General features: G+C 45.8%; 1 protein-coding gene across 2 annotated transcripts in view; it reads right to left on the reverse strand.

Annotated features, from left to right (window-relative positions):
* DIAPH2 (diaphanous related formin 2) overlaps nucleotides 1–18,270 on the reverse strand; it is an 840,428-nt gene that overhangs the window by 525,159 nt on the left and 296,999 nt on the right. For both annotated transcript variants that reach the window (XM_059732728.1, XM_059732729.1), the window contains exon 21: nucleotides 13,441–13,535. In XM_059732728.1, the coding sequence (XP_059588711.1) occupies nucleotides 13,441–13,535 (95 nt within the window). The remainder of the gene's footprint in view (nucleotides 1–13,440; nucleotides 13,536–18,270) is intronic.

Here is an 18,270-nt window from a genome sequence, read left to right on the forward strand (position 1 = left end):
CAGCAAAGTATAAAAGCCAAATACAGAGCTGGCAGCCTCCTGCTAGGTTTTTACAAAACTCAGAATAAATCAAATGACTGATTCTTTGCTAAAAATTGGGATTATCAGGAGAGTTTGAGAGTGAGTACTATCTATCTATGTACGACAGTGCTACTCAGAGTTGGCCTCACCTGAAGCACTGTGTCATTTTGGGGCCAACCATTTTGCAAAGGATTCTGAAAAAACTGTAGAAAGGCAAGAGGAGATAAAAGGTTTAAAAAGCAGAGAGTGAAGGAAATAGGTATATTTAGTTTAGATAAAAAGATGGAAGGGGTGGACCATAGTGATACTTTTTAAATATTCTGCTATTTCATTAAACAGGGGAAAAAAAGAAAAAAATCCCCATGCCATGTCATTGGCACTTACTTACACAGGTGACCAACTTTGTCCTGGAAGAAGAGTGACTCATTTTGAAATGCTGGTTAAACAGGCATAATTTTTACCCATTCTATTTCTCCTCCCCCCACCTTCATCTCTTTGAGACACAAAAATGTAGCTTAATATTTTCAATAAATATTAAAATTAAAATTAAATTTCAATAAATAAAAAAATCTGTAACCAAGTGTTACTTTTACAAACAATGTAGGATTGTTATAGGTGGGACTGGTAGTACTTGTTTCCAATGAGATCATGTTTTTATTCCATTACAACCTTGCTAAAATATAACCATTCAAGTTCAGTCATATACACAGCATGGAGAAAAACTCAAGATGCACATGACTGTATACTAAAGAACAGTCTTATTTGTAGGACCCCAACTTCATTTTTTTGCAGAATTTGGAAGATTTCATGAATGAGACAGCTAATGTAGGAGTATAGGAGAGAACATGGTCACGTGGTTAAGTTTATTTACTACCCAACCTAAACGCATATTACCCTTGTCTGCTGTATCTGCAGTGCAGATTCATGACACAATGCTAGTCAAGTTATTTAAACCAACATATTAACAGTTGAGAACATAAGATTTTGGGGGCAAGGACTCTTTATTTCTCTTTGCTGATAAGTTACTAAAAAAGTCCTATTCTCAGTGACCCACAAAGGAGTTACTGCAAGTACAATCATTCATAAGTAAAACATGAACACAAAGATACAGAAAGATCATACCTCTCAAGATGAATAGCTGAGCCACATTATTAAATCAGTAAGCTATTTTCCCTGTATGTTATTTATTTTTCTTCATTCTCCATCTTTAAATAACCTTACCAGCATGAAGAACATCTGAAGTTGGGCTGCATCTTCATTTTAAATTAAAGGTGGGGGAGAAGGTGTTTGTTTGTTTGTTTCTTGTTCTTTGCACACACTGAGCAGCAGGAGCTCTGATCATTAAACATTTTTCTTTTCCTTCCAGCAGACAAGAACCAACAGTAAAAGATCAAGAAATTCTTTACACTACAAACCTATGGACTATGAAATCTACGGATGTTTATCTTGCTGGGATCCTTTGACCCTAGCTCACTTCCTGCCCCTTGGGCAGGAGGCTGGACCCGATGATCTTACGAGGTCCCTTCCAGCCCTAATGTCTATGAAATCTAGTCTATGAAATCTAGATTTTAATCAACTGAGAAGTTCCATCTATATACATGTGGGGATAGAGAAAATAAATAAAACTTAGTCTTATAAAAAAAAAGAATTCCCCTAGTCTCAGAAACTGACAATTTATCATTCAGCAAACCCTTAAGGTTGTGGCCTAGATTAGATTAGTATAGGTGATGATGACAAATGGAGCCTGAGGACATGTTAATTCACTTAAGGTATTCTTAGCTAATATTCCTGAAAGTGGTAGACAATCAGATACAAAAGGGATCATATATTCACAAGCAAATCAAAGGCCTCTAAGTTGACTATAAGGTTGAGAATCACAACCTGACATTTATTTTATAGCACTTTGCCATGATTTCCATGGATAGTACTAGTATCACCTGATTTTATGCGGTAAAAATAGAAACGCATACCATGATTTCAAAAAAATCTGCAGCCTGTTAAAATATCAAAGGTTTGGTTCTCGTTTTTGACAGACTAGTATCAGAATGCTGACTACCATTCTTTTCTCATTGAAGTTACAATGATTTACATGCGACTTCCCAAATCTTCAGATCTAGTAATGTTCACAACACTCTATCCATCCAAAACTAATCCTTTGTAGTCTCATTCAATTTATCAATAATTCTCAAGTAGTGTTTTGAGGTGAAATTTATGATTCTTTATAAAATATGTGCATTTGCTGTTGTTATATGGCAAAGGAATATTTTAAATAATTCATCCTAACTGCACCTGCATGTATAATGAACTAATATGGATTCCCCATTTAAATGAAAAAAGCTGGCTAGAGCAGCAATAACTTTACTAATGCATCAATAATACTCAGGTAATACCCAATGACATGTCTTGTAAACTCTTCTGGGTAGCTGTACTAAACATTATTACACAGAACAGAAAAGGAAGGTGGATTTCAAAGAGTTTCTCTCAGCTTTAATGCCACAATAGCTGTATAGCATAACATGAGAGGATCTACAGCGGGGTGGGCAAAATACGGCCCAAGGGCCAGATCCAGCCCAGCAGTCCATTCTATCCAGCCAGTGGGGCCCCTAAAAATTTAGAAAATTAATATTCATTAGTATGAAGGGCGGGGGGGTGGGGAAATGGCTGCGACAGGTGGGAGGAAGTGGTAGCGAGTGCAAGCACAGAGTGCAGTGACAAGAGAAGGCTGAGAGAAGACCTGGTGGCCATTTAATAAACTTAACCGGGGGGACCAGCTGGGAATGGGAGAGACCCTGTTCACTTGAGGACCTCCCAGAGTAACAAGGAATAATGGCCATAAGTTGTTTGAGAGTAGGTTCAGGCTGGAAATTAGAAGGCACTATTTCACAGTCAGGGCGGTTAGGATCTAGAACCAACTTCCAAGGGAAGTGGTGCTGGCTCCTACCTTGGGGGTCTTTAAGAAGAGGCTTGATGTTTACCTAGCTGGGGTCATATGAGCCCAGTGTTCTCTCCTGCCCAGGGCAGAGAGTTGGACTTGAAGATCTACTTAGGTCCCTTCCAACCCCTACATCTATGAATCTATGACAGCTGGGCAGGAGCATGGGGCCAACACCGGTGGGGTCCAGAGTGGGACGGCAGGAGCACAGGGCGCAGGCTGCCAGGAACTGTATGGAGCTAAGCTGGCTCCCTCCTCTCCCTGCTGCTCCTGGTGCACCCGTGCAAGCCCCATTCTCCCACCCAGCTATGACTGCGCTCCACACACCTGTTTGCTGCCCCTTCTCCCCCCACCTGCCACACCCATTTCCCTGCTTCCTCCACCACCCACCGCACTCCAGGATCATGTGGTTCCCAGCAGCAGTGCCAGGACCACAGGAGCAGCTGGGACATGGTGCCAGAACAGCCAGAGGGGACAGGGAAGTGGCAGCACTGGCAGATAGGGAGCAAGTGACATTGAGTGGAAGCATGGAGACTGCGCCAGTGCTCCAGGGCCAGAAGCAACAGAAGCACAGAGCTCAGGAGCACTGGTAGGAGCTCTGCCTGCTGTGAGGGGGGAGGGGCAGGCTGTGGGCAAACCCTGCCCCCTCCACACAAGCCACAACCCTCCTCAGCCACCCTCCCCCAACACACTCACAGCCCCCCACAAAACCGATAACCATCCACACCCCGCACACCCATCTAGCCCCCCACAAATCCCCCACACACACACCCTCCCCCATACCCCACAAGCCTATATGCATTCTCCCGCTCGCACCTTCCCACAATATACAAGAATAAGACTTAATTTTAAGCTATTATAATATCACCTGTATGTATACTACACAAACACATGTAAATCAGGAAAAGGTATTTTTTAAAATGAAATTAATGAATGTTGTAGTACATGTTTGATTCTCAGCATACAATCTAGAATTTTTATGGTTCAGAAATGGCAAAAACCTTTGCTGAAAGGAGTAATTCCGGGGGGGGTGGGGGGCAAGGGGGGGCGGGGGACTTCTGGTGGCAAAGGTCAGGGGTTAGGGGATGGGACTTCTGGTCCCAAGATGGTGACCAGTGGGTGGGGCACCTGTCAAGGGGCAGGGCTACCCAGGCAGCCCTCAATGGCTTGCCGAAACTCAGTAAGTAGCCCTGCGCCTGAAATAATTGCCCGCCCCGATCAATAGGCAAGCAACTCTACACAGGTTCCTCACTCCTACATTTTTTCTCTCCCTATCTGTTGACTTCTTTTGCAAATAATTTGTATGACCCTCAAGCATCTAAGCCCCGCTACAATCCAGGCAGGCAAGTACCAACATTTTCCAGAAGTCTCTCACTGCCTCCCGCTGGAATCTAAGGGTGCCTGTTAAAATGCGGGACACCTGCTCCGATGTGCTATAATTGCAGCATGTTGGAGTAGACTCGATTAAGCAGCATGCTCCAGCAGCCTCAGCATCTTACGTATTCAGCATTCCTGCTGCCATTTTGAAGTGCGAAATGATGAATATACAAGGTGCTGCAGACAACCCCCACCCACCCTTGAAGTACATGTATAGACACCCTAAAAGTCTCCTGTGAAGAAATACCATTAGTTTAAACTCCTTGTCCTTTTAGGAAAGTACAAGGGCAGATGGCATTTCTTGAAAACTGGTTTTGTGTGTTGTTTGTTTGGCGCTTTTTGCTCTTACCTTATTCACATTCATATTCCTTTACTGCCTGTAGCAGGGCACTAGGGTGCCTGCTACTAGAAGTGTTGGGATAACCCTTCAGGTGCCGGTTGCTGAGGCAACCAAAGGGAGCTTGCCTAGCCAGCTGAAGAAAGGGGCAGGGCCTGGCCCCTATATAAAGCACAGGCAGGAGACCAGAGGCAGTTCCCCGACCAGCAGCTAAGAAGGAAGGAGCTCCCTGCTAGAAGAGAGGACCTGAATGCCAGAGCAGCATTGGTCACCACGGTAGGAGAGAAAACCTGGTAGGCCTGAGCCTAGTTATAGCTAGTGGCTTATGTTTACGTTATAGCCAAGAGGTTTGTGTTTATGTTGTTGTTTGTATTTGATATTGATTACACCGGTGGTTTGGGTGAGGCTAGAAGGGGATGGAGGAGGTCTCATAGGGGACTCGCGGTAGAGTGAGGACCCCAGCCCCAGTGAGGGCACAGAGTTCGGGGTGTACAGACACCAGCTCCAGAGAAGAGCCCTGTGAGAGGGCAGCATCGCAGAGAAGAGCCCTGTGAGAGGGCAGCATCGCAGAGAAGAGCCCGAGCGCCAGAGGGGTGTAGGCCAAGACAGTGTTGTACACGCATAGCCCACAAGGCTCGGGTACACAAAACACTAGAAGCTGGAGAACTGTAGCCAAGCAAAAGAAAGGTAGCCTCCCTATAAAGAACTCACATACAATCAAAGTCGTGGCGGGCAAGAATAGGAGGGTGCAAGTCCGGAGTTTGGCACAGTAAAGGAGGTGACAGGGGAGAGCACAGCAACCCTGACATCGCTCCTGCCACACTGCCCAACAGCTTGTCAAAGAGATAAAGAAAAAAAAATCAATGTTCTGTATGAAAAGTGCACTAGAGTTTACTGGGGACTTAATAGCAGACAAAACAGGGATTCAATTTTCTTCTGACTAAAAGGAAAAGCGGGGTAAGGGAGGAAAGATGAACAACAGTCAACAATGCCTTCCCTACACACAAAGAGCACTCTAGCAGCTGTACAGCAAATACACCTGAGATGCTATATTCAGAACTGTAACTCAAAGTCTTAAAAGTAGCTGATCAGTTTTTCTGCTATTCAGAACAGTGTAGTAAAACTGACGAGATAAATGTTATTTCTACTCCACTGCTTTAATTTATCTGTTTATTCTGTCTTGCCATTGACAAATGAATCATGTATTTTAGTCCTGTTCATGGCAAGTAGTTAAACACCTTGCAATCATTACATCCTCCAGTCTGCTACACTTGATCTTTGACACAATTTCTCCAACAGAACTTTTATAACAAAGACTGTCTGTCAGTGAGTGAGAGCCACAACCACCTTTTCTGGAAAGTTACTCTCAAGAAATCAGAATAATGCTATACATTTTGTCACAACAGATGAATATTCCAATTAACTTAATAAAATAAATTTTAAATGCAGCAAGGAAGTAAAGTAACCCTGTTTAAATTATAACAACTTAGAAAGAAGGTTTTTTTTCAATTAACAAAAAGCTATACTGTAGTCATAGAATAAAAATAAATACCAACCCCCCTCCCTCCCCCCCCCAAAAAAAAAACAAAAACAAAATTGAACTAGCTGGAGAGGATCTCAAGAGGTCATCTAGTTCAACTCTATGCTCAAGACAGGACCATTCCTATTGACACCATCCCAGGCAAGTGCTGGTCTAACTTGCACTCAAAGATTTGCAAGGATGGACATTCCAAAGCCTTTCTAAGTAACCTTGAACATCCTGATATTTAGAAAGTTCTCAACAGCTAATCTAAGTATCCCTTTTTGCAAATGAAGTCTTATTTCTTGCTCTGCCTCCTGTGGGTAAAGAGAATAGTTAATTACTATTCTCTTTATAACCAACCTTTCTGCATTTGAAGATTACTTCTACCCCTTCTCTTGCTTTTGTCTTCTCTAAACTAAATATTTCTGGTTCTGTAAAGCTTTCTTGTAACATTTTAATCATTTTCATCACTCTCCCCTTTGGAATCTCTCACTAGGTGCAGTGTCCAATTAGACACAGTATTCCAGAAAAGGCTTCATCATTTCTGAACAGGGAAAAACAATTACCATATGCAAGTGAATCCAAGACTACTGTGAATTTAAGACTTGTTACGCCTCAGCTCTGTATTCTTGGGCAACCCTGGCACAGGATGCAGTCTGTCTGACTCACAAAGGACTCCCCCCCCCCCCCACCTAAACGAAACTGATTAAGATGCAGTGAGAGACGCACCTAAAACTCTCCAGATAAGGGTGATAAGACTGAACAACTGCCCTCGGTCTCATCTGCATCCGAGATGGAACCAGATGACCATTCATTTACATGAGAGATGGAAAACAGAAAGCCTGAAGCAGAGACTGCAGTGAATTCTGGGACCAGAGAAGCCGGGGAGCACTGCATGATGGGGAATCTGTGCTTCCAATGTTAATTAACCCATGTTCACACACACCCAGCTCAGCATTTATTAGACCAGTTCTAATCTGGATTTGCTAAGGACTTTTCTCCCCCCAGACACACACACACAGCTCTAAGTTTAATAGGCATCTCGGGCCGTACATTCCCCGGTCCCACTATGGGAGGCCTATTTAAACTTGATTGACTAAAACTCGGTTGCCGAGTTAGGGAATGCTGAGGCAAGAGACCAAGTCCGAGGGGGTATGGGCAACATTTGAACAATGGTTAAGGGTTCATCACAGCATCCAGCCTGCTGGAGCCCTAATCCCAGGTGTTGTCGTATCTTTCCCGAGACGACTGGTGGGAGTCCTCTCCACAAAAGGTTATGAGCACCCCAATAATTGCTTTAAGTCTGTTAAAAGACTATAGTAAAATCTGGAAAAGTCATGCTAAGCTGAGGCTTGTGCACAACAAGTAAAAATCCAAAATCCTGATACTGCAAGCTATCTATTGTTCCTGAAGAAACCATGAGATATCCCATCAGGATATCTGCCATCCATAGGAATCTCAAGCTGGCTCCCAAGTATTTGGGTTACTCCCTAATCTTAAGTGTTTCCTGATTATCAATCAGTTTCCTGAGATGGTCCAAACCAGATAACCCCTTGTCAATAGAAAAGACAATGATTTACACTACTGAGGGTGCTTCAAAGCAGCTGAACTAAGGGTATAAAAATCTGTAAGTGTGTGTGCTTAAAAAGGAAGGAGAAAGAGAAAGAAAAAGAAGAAGCAGGAGGAAAGAGGGAGAAAGAAAGAAGAAGAAGAAAACTCCTGTGCTGACACCATCCCCTGTTGTTCTTGGGACGCTGGAAGAACAGATCGTCTCTCTCTTCAAGGATTGTGCTACGGACTGCGCCTGTCAGCTTTGCAGCCTGGGTACCGTGGACTCGGTGAGATTCCCAGCGTTCTCTTTTCTTTCTAGGCATAAACTTCTGAACCTGAACTGTATCAGTTAAGCTTGAGCTAAGTTTCCCCAAATACTTAGTGAAACCAGGGTAGTATTGTCATTGTTTGTGTTTGTTTTTCTTTTGCATGTCTATTACTACTAGTACTATTATATATTTCATATGCTTAGCAATAAATAACTTTTATAGGCAAACTGGTAGTAATTGGGTATATTTTTCCTTCTCTGCTTCTTTTTCCTCCTGTGCTCTGCAGCAACGCTTCTTTTACCTATGCTAAAGATCCCTGTGAAGCTTAAATTATTGTGGGGTCTGCTCATCAAGAGGCCAAAGATTGGGACGTGCTGAGTTTGAAACACGTAAGGGGATCAACTTGTACAGGCTGATTGACCCAGTTTGACTCAGACGTGCCCTTATGAACTGAATGCTGGCCCATGAGTGTGTCAGCTGGACACCCAGCTGGATTCAGAGGGATTCTGTTCACCTGCGTGCTTGTGTCTGACTGCATTTTACTGTTGCTCTTATGAACTGATTCTTGGCATATGAGGGTGTCAGCCTGTCCATGCTGATCAGCCCGGCCAGGTCAGGCGTGTCACGTTAATTTGTGTGTGTTTGTGTGTATGACTGATTTGGTGACTGGAGGAACCCAGTCCCATTGAGATTGAGTCCTGCAAGATAGCTCCACTGGGGGTGAGGGCTTGCAGAAGGGAGAAATACAGCTCCATATAGTAACACAAGCAGCACATTGACAGAATCACCAAGACCCTAGAAACTATCCCTAATAAATGAGCACACCCCAAAGTAATGGGCAAATTTGGTAACAGACTACCCAATAATCAGATTCTAACCATGGGAAATGCATAAATTTATTATCGGTTTTTATGTATACAATCAAATTATTGGAGGGTGTAGCAGAATACCTTAGGTACCTGCCACTTTAAGGTTTGAAAGCAGGGCAGCCTGCAGGTGTTGGCCAGCCTTAATCAGGTGGTCACATGATCCCAGGAAGGCCCTGGGATTAGAGGAGGGGACAGATTAGCCTTCATTTTAACCCAAGCCCTCAGAGCTGGGTCTCCTGCTGGCAGCCGGAGAAACATCACTTGGCTGAGCTGCTGCTTAGAACATCTTTGGAGGTAAGGGCAGGAACTATGGGGATTGCAGGAGGCTCCTGGTCCTGGTTAAGACTTGAAAGTGCACCCTGCTGGGGAAGCATGGCCTGGTGGAACTGCTTGTGGTGGGGCAGTTTCCCAGAAATGCCAGGTCAGTTGCCTCCCCAGTGAAAGGCAGGTAGATGCACCTTAAAACCCCAGTCCCAACATTCTGGTGGGTTACCCCAAGGTAGGGATGGGCACAAGGCCAGGCACAACTAGAGAGAGGCACCTGAGCCCATAGGGTGAAAGAACTCAATGACATAGGGCCAGGCACGCCTGGGAAGAAGCACCTGAGCCCATAAGGCGAAAGGCCCCTGTGACATGAGGCCAGGCATGCCTAGTGAGAGGCACCTGAGCCCCATTGGGTGAAAAACCTCAATGGCCCCAGTGAGGGGGCAGAGACAGAGTGGCCCCAGTCAGGAAGCATAAATACATGGAGGCCAGAATAGATTAGGGTGCATGGTCGACCTGCAGTGCTGTGCATGAGAGGGGTCAGCGGCCCAGTTCAGCCCCAAGTAGGCCACAAGGTCATTGGTCACAGAGTAGGGCCTCTGAGAGGATGGCCTGAAGTGATACATGTACCCCAGCTAGAGAGTAAGTAGGGAAGCCCGAAGTGCCACACAGAGTAGGGCCCAAAAGGCATGGAGTAAGGCAGGTTGGAAGTGGCTCAAGAAGAGGCAGTATGTAAGAGGCTCAGTAAGAGTGGGTGGTGTGAAAGGGGTCCGGTGAAGGGCAGAATGTGTGTGTTGGATGTCAGAGGCCCTACAAGGGGTAGAGTTTGGCCAGGCCACAGCTGTCATCAACTTATGCTGTCATCTGCAAGGCATGAGATGCAGCAAGGGGAGGTCAGAGCCATGTGCAATGTCTTTACCACCAGAGCAAGTAAATGGGCAACCTGCCACCTGATTGACATCTTAATTATTACCATGAAGGCGTGGCAGAAAAGGAAGGCAAGCAGTTAGCCTAGAGACAGGCGGACAGGCCAAAATCATGACCCAGCCCTGAGAGCGCCTGCTGTCAAAGATGGTCATCTTAAAATCTGTCATCGTCCTCCCACCCCTGCAAGTAGGGAAAATAGTGGCAGAAGCACAGGCAGTTGGGGGAAAGGCAGTAAGACAGCAGATGGAAGGGGGCTCTACAAACCTGCCCCTGTGCCTTGTATGCCCATGCTTTGCTCCCTGCTGCGTTCCCCTACCATTGGCCTCCTCTCCTGCCTGACACCATCCACACTCCTGCTACTTGCCCCCACCATTCCTACACTCCTCTGGCCCCTGCCCTCCCCTGGTGCCTGCCCCTGTACCTGATCCCCCAGTGCTGCTTTTGCCCCTTTAGCTCCAGGCTTTACCCTTTAGCTCCAGCCCTGTTCCAGCTATGGTGGCACTGACCCTAGCAGGGCCTGGTAGTGGCAGTAGGCTGCTCTGGCCAGACACCACCAAGGCCAACATTTTGTAGCTTTCACTGTTCTTTATTTAAACAGGTTTTTTCGCTGCCTATCCTGCCATTGCATCTGCAATATATTCATAAAAAGAAATCATGCCTGCTTCTAAACCTCCATTTTATTCTAAGTAAGCGAAGCTCTTCAGTTCTCACTCATATGATGACTCTCCATTCACCTGACCACTGCCTATATACCTCCTTTACTTTGGTTCCAGCTGTAAATTATCATTTGTGAACATGGCCAACCAAAATTGTACAAAGTATTCCACATGAGATCTCAAGAGTGACTTCTGAAACAACATTAATATTACCTTAGCATTCCTAAAAATACCTCATCTGATGCATCCTAGGATTGTCATTTTCAAAGCCACATCACACTAATAGTTCATGATCATCTTGTTACTTATTAATACTCCCAGAGTTTTTTTTTCCCCCCCTCCATCATTTCCAACTGATAAGCTCCCAGTTTAAAGGGAAAAAATACACACACAAATTTTGTAAAATGTGTATTACATATACATATACTAGGGTTGTGCAAAGCTTTAGTAGCAGATTCGATTTGGAGGAGATTCAGCCCGATTTGCGGGCCAAATCTCCAAATCGAATCGGCAGACTCATTAAAAGGTCCAAACAGATTTGGAGATTTGGGCAGTCCCCACTCGCCACCACAGGGAGCTGGACCCAGGCTCTGTACTGGTAAGTAAGGGGTGGCGGGGGCTGGAGGACTGGGGAGGGCACCGTGGCGGGGATCCGTGCCCAGCCTCATCCACCGCCAGCTCCCCCAGCCCTCTCAAGTGCCCTAAACCTGTCCCCACCCCCCACCCACTCCGCCACCCAACCCCAGCATCTCAGCACTTAAAAAAAAAAGCCCCGCACTCACCGGCTGCAGCAGCAGTGACCATGTTTTTTCTACATACCTCAAGGTACCAGGAAGCTTGTGAATGCTGCGACGCTGGGGTGGATGGAGCATCCCACAGGAGCGTGGGGGGCTCCTCAGCGCACTCAGCAGCACACCTGAAGTGAACCAGAAGCACTTCTGGTCCACTTCTGGGTCTGCCAGGGCTCATGCAGAGCTCCAGTAAGTGTTTAAAGTGTATTTAAAATGCAGGTTCAGCATTCGCAAATACCTGAAATCATGAATGCTTAATCTGCAAATACCGAGGGTTTCCTGTATATCACTGGCACACTGGCCCTCTCCCACTATGCCACCGTGACAGCTGGAAGTGGAAACAGGGGAGAGGGAACTCTAAGACCCTAGCCATCTCTGCATCAAAAGCAGTGCCCAGGTAGGACTGGGGCCATCAATTAGACAGCCCTGTGCTATAAAATGCTTAATACTGAAATAGGTAAAAGTTATGTTCTGAAGCAAAATACTGAAGAACAGAGTGAAATGTAAAGTGCAGTGATTTTGTTTACTTTTCATAAGCCAAGTACTGTTTCAAAATAATCAGCAGCAAGAGTTCAAGAATTTTAAAAAGTTTATCTTCAGTTTTCGCTTTTTTACAGGTTTGATTTGAATATGTGTAGAGAATAGTACTAATGAGCAATACATATTAAATCAAAACACAGGCCACAGGCCAAAATTCAATGCAGTTAAAACTAGGATGGTTTAATATGGTTTAAACCATGGGCTGTGTCTACCTGAGCAGGGAAGTATGTTTGCAGCAGCACAAATAGTATCGGCACAAATTTGTGCTGACACTTTGTGCCATGGTGCATGCCCCTGCCTGTGTGATTTGTAGTGGGTCCTGCTGCATAATGTGCTGCACAGGGAGCTGGCTAACACACAGGTTGTGACAGAACAGGGCTAGACAGCAGACAGCCCCCTTCTTGAGGCACCCTATGACCCTGCCAGCTGGGAAGTAGCACATGGAGACAGGAGAGCAAGTGCTACCTGCTCTCCTGCCTCCATGCACTGCACTGCAGAGCCCATCTTGAGGCATCCTGCTCCCCAGCCAACCGCTCCCTGCACTGAGACACATGGAGCTCCTATCTTGAGGCATGCTGCACCCCAATAGCAAATTCTGTCCCAGCGTTGTGAATTAGCAGCACCATGAACAGTTTAACATGCAGCACATGCAGTTCGTAGCACTGCAAAGAGGTTCACAGTACCACAAACTGCACATGTCTGTATGTAAACTGTTCAGCCCAGTACTTTATTCTCCAGTCCACACTCGGGGTCATTAATTTGGAGGATGGCATTATCTGAACTGACACAGCACACTAGGACATACAATATAAAGATGTCAAAACCAAAATAGCACCCTTTTCCCACAAGTTACAAAGAAAATCACCAGCATTTAACATGAAGTGAGAACATTAAAATATATGCTGTCATCAACACTTAAATAGTATCCCAGAGGGAAAATAGGAGAAGAAATAAAGATCTGATCTACACTCCTTTTGACTACTCAAATATTTATGAAACCAGAAGGTAGAAAAATGGAAAACACCTGATGTTCCAAAATATGCTACAAGTAAAAGATAGCTTAATTAGCAGTTCAACTGTTTAATCCTTGTTATGCCATCTTTTCCTTCTGAAAGGGTAAACTGAAGTGAAGACAAAAGGAAAAAGACTTCAGCAAATGTAAGTGCCCTTAGTCAATAGTCTCCATTCATAATCCATTACATCTGATTATATTCTTCATGCCCAAAAATAAAAATGAACACATAAGGAATATATATTAGATTCTGATAAACAGATAACTGTACCATCTTGAGCTTTTTTCTTGAATGAAAGCTTATTTGGTTTTTAAATGAGTTAATGTGAGTAAAACCAAACCCATAAGATAATGGATGAGATTCTGACTTACCTGTATCAAGGATTCACTCAGCTTCATTTCATCTACCTCCAAAATAATATTTTTTATTTCTTCATAAGGCATACGGAAAGATCCTAGAAAAATTGCTGAAATTAAAAAGTAAGATATTAAAACCAAAAAGGTCAAAATATAAATAATCATAAACTGAATACAGAAATAGCTCTGCTCAAATTCAAGGCACTTACAAATCTAAGATTGTTTATTATTAGGTTCCATGTGAGCAAAATGAATTGGTCTTCCCAACCATATTTCTATGTAAGATGTCCACATTTAAGAATCTAAAATTCTTGAATATCTAAACTCACAGGCCAGATACTAATCTAACACTTACTGCTCTAAATAATAGTAATAGTCAGTACAGCATTTACACTGCTTTTCTACATATGAGGTCTACTCTACAAATAAAAGGCTTTTAAATTTATTGCTATCCATCCTTGTCCTGTTCACAAATATATACATATAATTTGGGCACCAGATTGCTGAAAATAATTTGTACCTGCCAGCACATAGCACTCTCTGAAGCAAGTCCTAAGAGGATCTCAGGTCAACTGTGTGATAGAGTAAGCCCTCCTGGACAGTGTCTGGGAAGCATAACCTCCCAGGAGACAGTCTGGTGAAGATAGCGACCACTTCTGGGTGACAGAAGAGGAGCACGCAAGTCACTGTACCTTTTACTGTAAATACTTGTATATACATTTCTGTATATAATACAGAATCGTTCCACATTACAAGCCTCCAGATACTACACAGTGTCAGAAGTGGAAGGTACAACGTGCTGAAAGAGCTAATGAAAGAAGTACCTGAAATGGCTGCTGCAGAGTCTATAAAACTGCAAGTATACCTCCCAGTATCCTTGAAAATAAAGGGGAATGCTGAAAATGGCTGGAAAGGGTTCAAACAACAATTTCAGCTGTATATGAAAACCACAGGGGCAGACAAGTTAGAGGAAGAACTAAAGATGACTGCTCTTAATAGAAAAAGACAATGAAGAACTGGATGTGTGTAATGCCTACCATACAGAGGGGGGAAAGGCTAAAGAGAAAAGCCTTGCAAAAATAATTAAAACGTTAGAAGCTCATTGTGTTCCTATAAAAAAATATTACCTATATGTTCAGGATGAGAACACAAACGGAAGGGCAATCAGTGCCACAGAACTAAAACTAAAGAAGTCAGTCCTGTGAATATGGAACACCACAGGCGGCTTGTAAATATTGATGAGGGGGGAGGGGCACAATGTACAGATGTTCAGGATTTTTCTCCCAGAGCAAAAATGGCTGCTTCAGGAAAGTTTTTTTTCTGAAAGATCAAATTGTATGCACTCTCTTAAGCACAGTTCTCCATCGTCCCAGGGTGCTTTGTTCCCTTCATCTCAGAAGACACTGTCATTCACTGAATTCTGGCTAACACTCTGCAGTCTGTGACACTCAATCAGGGCTGACCTGTGCACTGCTGCCATCTGTGTCCAGGCAAACTAAAGTAGTCTGAAGAGCATGCTAAAATGTGTACAATGAGGCCTCCTGGCTGTGCAGTGTCAGCACTGCAAGCTCTCTCCTTTTCAGGGGCTCAGTATTTGAAAGTTTGTTCAGGTGTCTCTAGATAATTTTCTTCCCCACAACCAAAACAAAACAAAACAAACAAACAAAAACGCTGGAATGATTCCCCCAGGGCATTTGAAATGTGTACACAACCAAAGCCTCGCTCATTACAGACCAGATAATCCTGGGCTGCTACAATAAAAAATTCTGTGACTGATTACTAAGAGAAAAAGACCTGATATTAGAAAAAGGCAATATGTCTGTGTCAAGCTGCAGAACTGTCAGAGCTGACTTGGATCAGTGCCTCGATACAGTGGAACTTTCCAGCACAAGGCACGGTAAGGCAGGGGAATTCTCGGCACGGTGAAGAGTTCCGGCGTGGATAGAGTTCCCGCCGAGGATATGCAGATTTGCATAACACGATTGGCCGATGTTAAATTATTCCCACGTGGCAGCTGGCAATTGGCTCGCTAGCCGTATAAAAGGTTAGGGGCGTTTCTGCCCTAGTTGGAGAACTCCGCGATTTCCCCTGGAGTGGAACTCCGGCAGTTTGATCACCTGCCAATGACTCCCCGTCCTCGAAGCCTTACGACGTATCCTCCGTGTTGCATGCCCGAGTTGGACCTGAGCTACCCGGTCTACAAGAGCTCCTTGATTAGCGACTAGAGATTAGAATTGTTGCAACTACGATTGAAGTGTGAAGTCACTTCTTGCCTGCGCTGTATAAGACTCTACAGTGTAAGTAAAGCTATCTCTGTTTTTCCAACTGATACGTGTCCAGTCTGTGCCTAATTCCGCTCCGGTGATAGAGAGTACCCATCTGCCCGTCACGGGATCACAGCCGCAACCCCAGCAAGTGTTCCCGAGGATTCCCGATCCTCGGTCCCCTCTCGGCCCCCACATGGCGTCACGAACAGGATCAGCGGGATCGGGATTAGGATCGATATGGTCGGAGTCAGGATTTGGGGAAGATCTGATGGAGCAGGAGCTAGTGAGAAGTTGCCCCTGGCGTAGCGGGAGACGCCACGTGGCCAGCTCTGAGGAACTAGGCGCCCACATCGCGTATCACCAGGCGGGTGGAGTGGGTGAGAGGTTTATCGATGGCTACCTTTCACTGAAGGAAAAAGGAAAAGAGGCATCGGAAGTATGGGAGGCACATCTGCACCCCGAGGCGTTTGGGTGTGTGATGGGCAGTGAGAGAGTCCTGTTCAGGCCCCGGGAGAGAGGGAACACTGCATCCCTCGCCACATGGGGATTGGGCGACGTGAGCCCAGCTCTGAGCCCAGAGTTCGCTCGCTGCGTGCAGCTCGCTCGGGAGGGTGAAGAGCCGACGATGGCTAACCGGTTCAGCCCCCCGCTGGATACGCGTGTAGCCCCGAGGGATAAAAAAGAGAGAGTGTTGGATGTGTTCTTCCGAGCTGTGACAACTTTGCTGCGGAAGAATGCAGACCTGGAAGCCCGACTGCTCGCGACCGTTCCAGCGGCATGAGAAGCAGCACAGGAGAGAAGCTCCGAGTCGACGCCACTCCAAGATGGCGCCGAGGAAGGAGCGAGCTGCCCGGAACGGGAAGAGAAGGGAGGAGCTTCGGGAGAATTAGTGGGAACCTGGCCGGCGATCCCGCCCACCGACGCGACGTCGCTTCCGGCAGCCCCGCCTCCTTTCCACGGGGAGGGGGCAGCGAGCGGAGGACATCCGCCCCTCTCCACGGATGCAGCGGCAGCCTCGACAGTGGCTACGTGTTCTGCAGCAGCAAGCAGCCAAGTGAGGGAGACAATCTACTCTACCCATTACACTAGAACCTGGACTGAGCTACAGGAACTGTGCAAAGAGTTGAGGATCAAGCCCGATGAGACCTTGGCTGTATGGTTAGGACATCTGGTCGTGGAGTTTGGATCCAACCTGCTTGATCTGCAGGAGGCTAGTTTCTTCACTTGACAAGTCTTGTGGAGTGGAGGACACGCCACCGATATAGATTGGCTAATGTATAATACTCACTGGCCTGTTCCGCTCCCAGCACTCGTCGCGGGTCAAGTGGATCACAAGCCCCACGTCTGGCACAAAGGTCGTACGGCGAGGATCAGTGCAGAGCAGATCCTACTGGCGGTGATAGGAAGCTCGTACGGTTCCTGGAACCTCAGGGAGCACGCGCTGGGACTGACACCGACCAAGCAGCAGAGACCGTGGCCGCATCGCCACCTACGAAACCCTGGAACTGTTCCAGTGACTTTTGACAGCATAGAGGCTTGTATTGAGGTGTATGGAGGGAGGAACACCACCATCCTTCGAGTCCTCCTCAACCCGTTAGCCAGCCAACCGGCCTACAACCTTCTGCAACAGCTTCCGCGATTGCAAGCGCTCATGAAGTCAGACACAGGGACTTCGAATGAGCCAGAGCGAGTGTGGCAACCGCCGCAGAGGACGAGAGAGGAGAGGATTATGTTTGGTTTCCTGTTACACCACTCCAGACTCACGAAGCAACAGCTGCGGATCCTGGGAGACGAGGGTCAATGGCAGTTGGCCCATGAGCTGGGTTTCCAGTGTCCGAAGGATCTGGACAGTGACTTCAGAACGTCCTCATCGTGTTAGGACAAGACCACGCAGCGTCCGTGTGTGGATCGTCATTCGTGACGGTGCATCTACGGGCGTGCAAGAGCCGTCCGGAGCTGAGTCGAGTTCGAGCACCTATGTCATGTGCTTGAAGGAGAGTGGGGAACCGAGAGAAGAGATCTGATTACCTCTCCATATGGATAGTGTTATATAGGTTGATTAACAGTGTCTAAGAATTCTTTTTCTACAGGTTTACCCGAAGTTCGAGATACGTGTCAGAAGCGGATCCAGAGAGAGAAAGAGAGACGCAGAGGTTGTCTGACTTATGACTCCACCATGACACCTATTGAATTCCTCATGATTGAACTTTTTGTGACCAATATATCGATGTGTATGTGTATGTGTGTTGGTTACTATTTGGTTCGATCCGTAGAGGATGAACTACTGTCGTTGTATGCTTTTGTATATAGCCAGTTATCTTTAGAAAGGAGCGATAATTTGGATGGCGTGCACGTGCTTCAAGTCCCAGCTACGTCTTCGGCAAGGGGGCATGTCAGAGCTGATTTGGATCAGTGCCTCGACACAGTGGAACTTTCCAGCACAAGGCACGGTAAGGCAGGGGAATTCTTGGCATGGTGAAGTGTTCCGGCGTGAATAGAGTTCCTGCCGAGGATATGCAGATTTGCATAACACGATTGGCCGATGTTAAATTATTCCCACGTGGCCTCTGGCAATTGG

Source organism: Alligator mississippiensis, chromosome 8 (genome assembly GCF_030867095.1).
Source record: "Alligator mississippiensis isolate rAllMis1 chromosome 8, rAllMis1, whole genome shotgun sequence".
Classification (NCBI taxonomy): domain Eukaryota; kingdom Metazoa; phylum Chordata; order Crocodylia; family Alligatoridae; genus Alligator; species Alligator mississippiensis.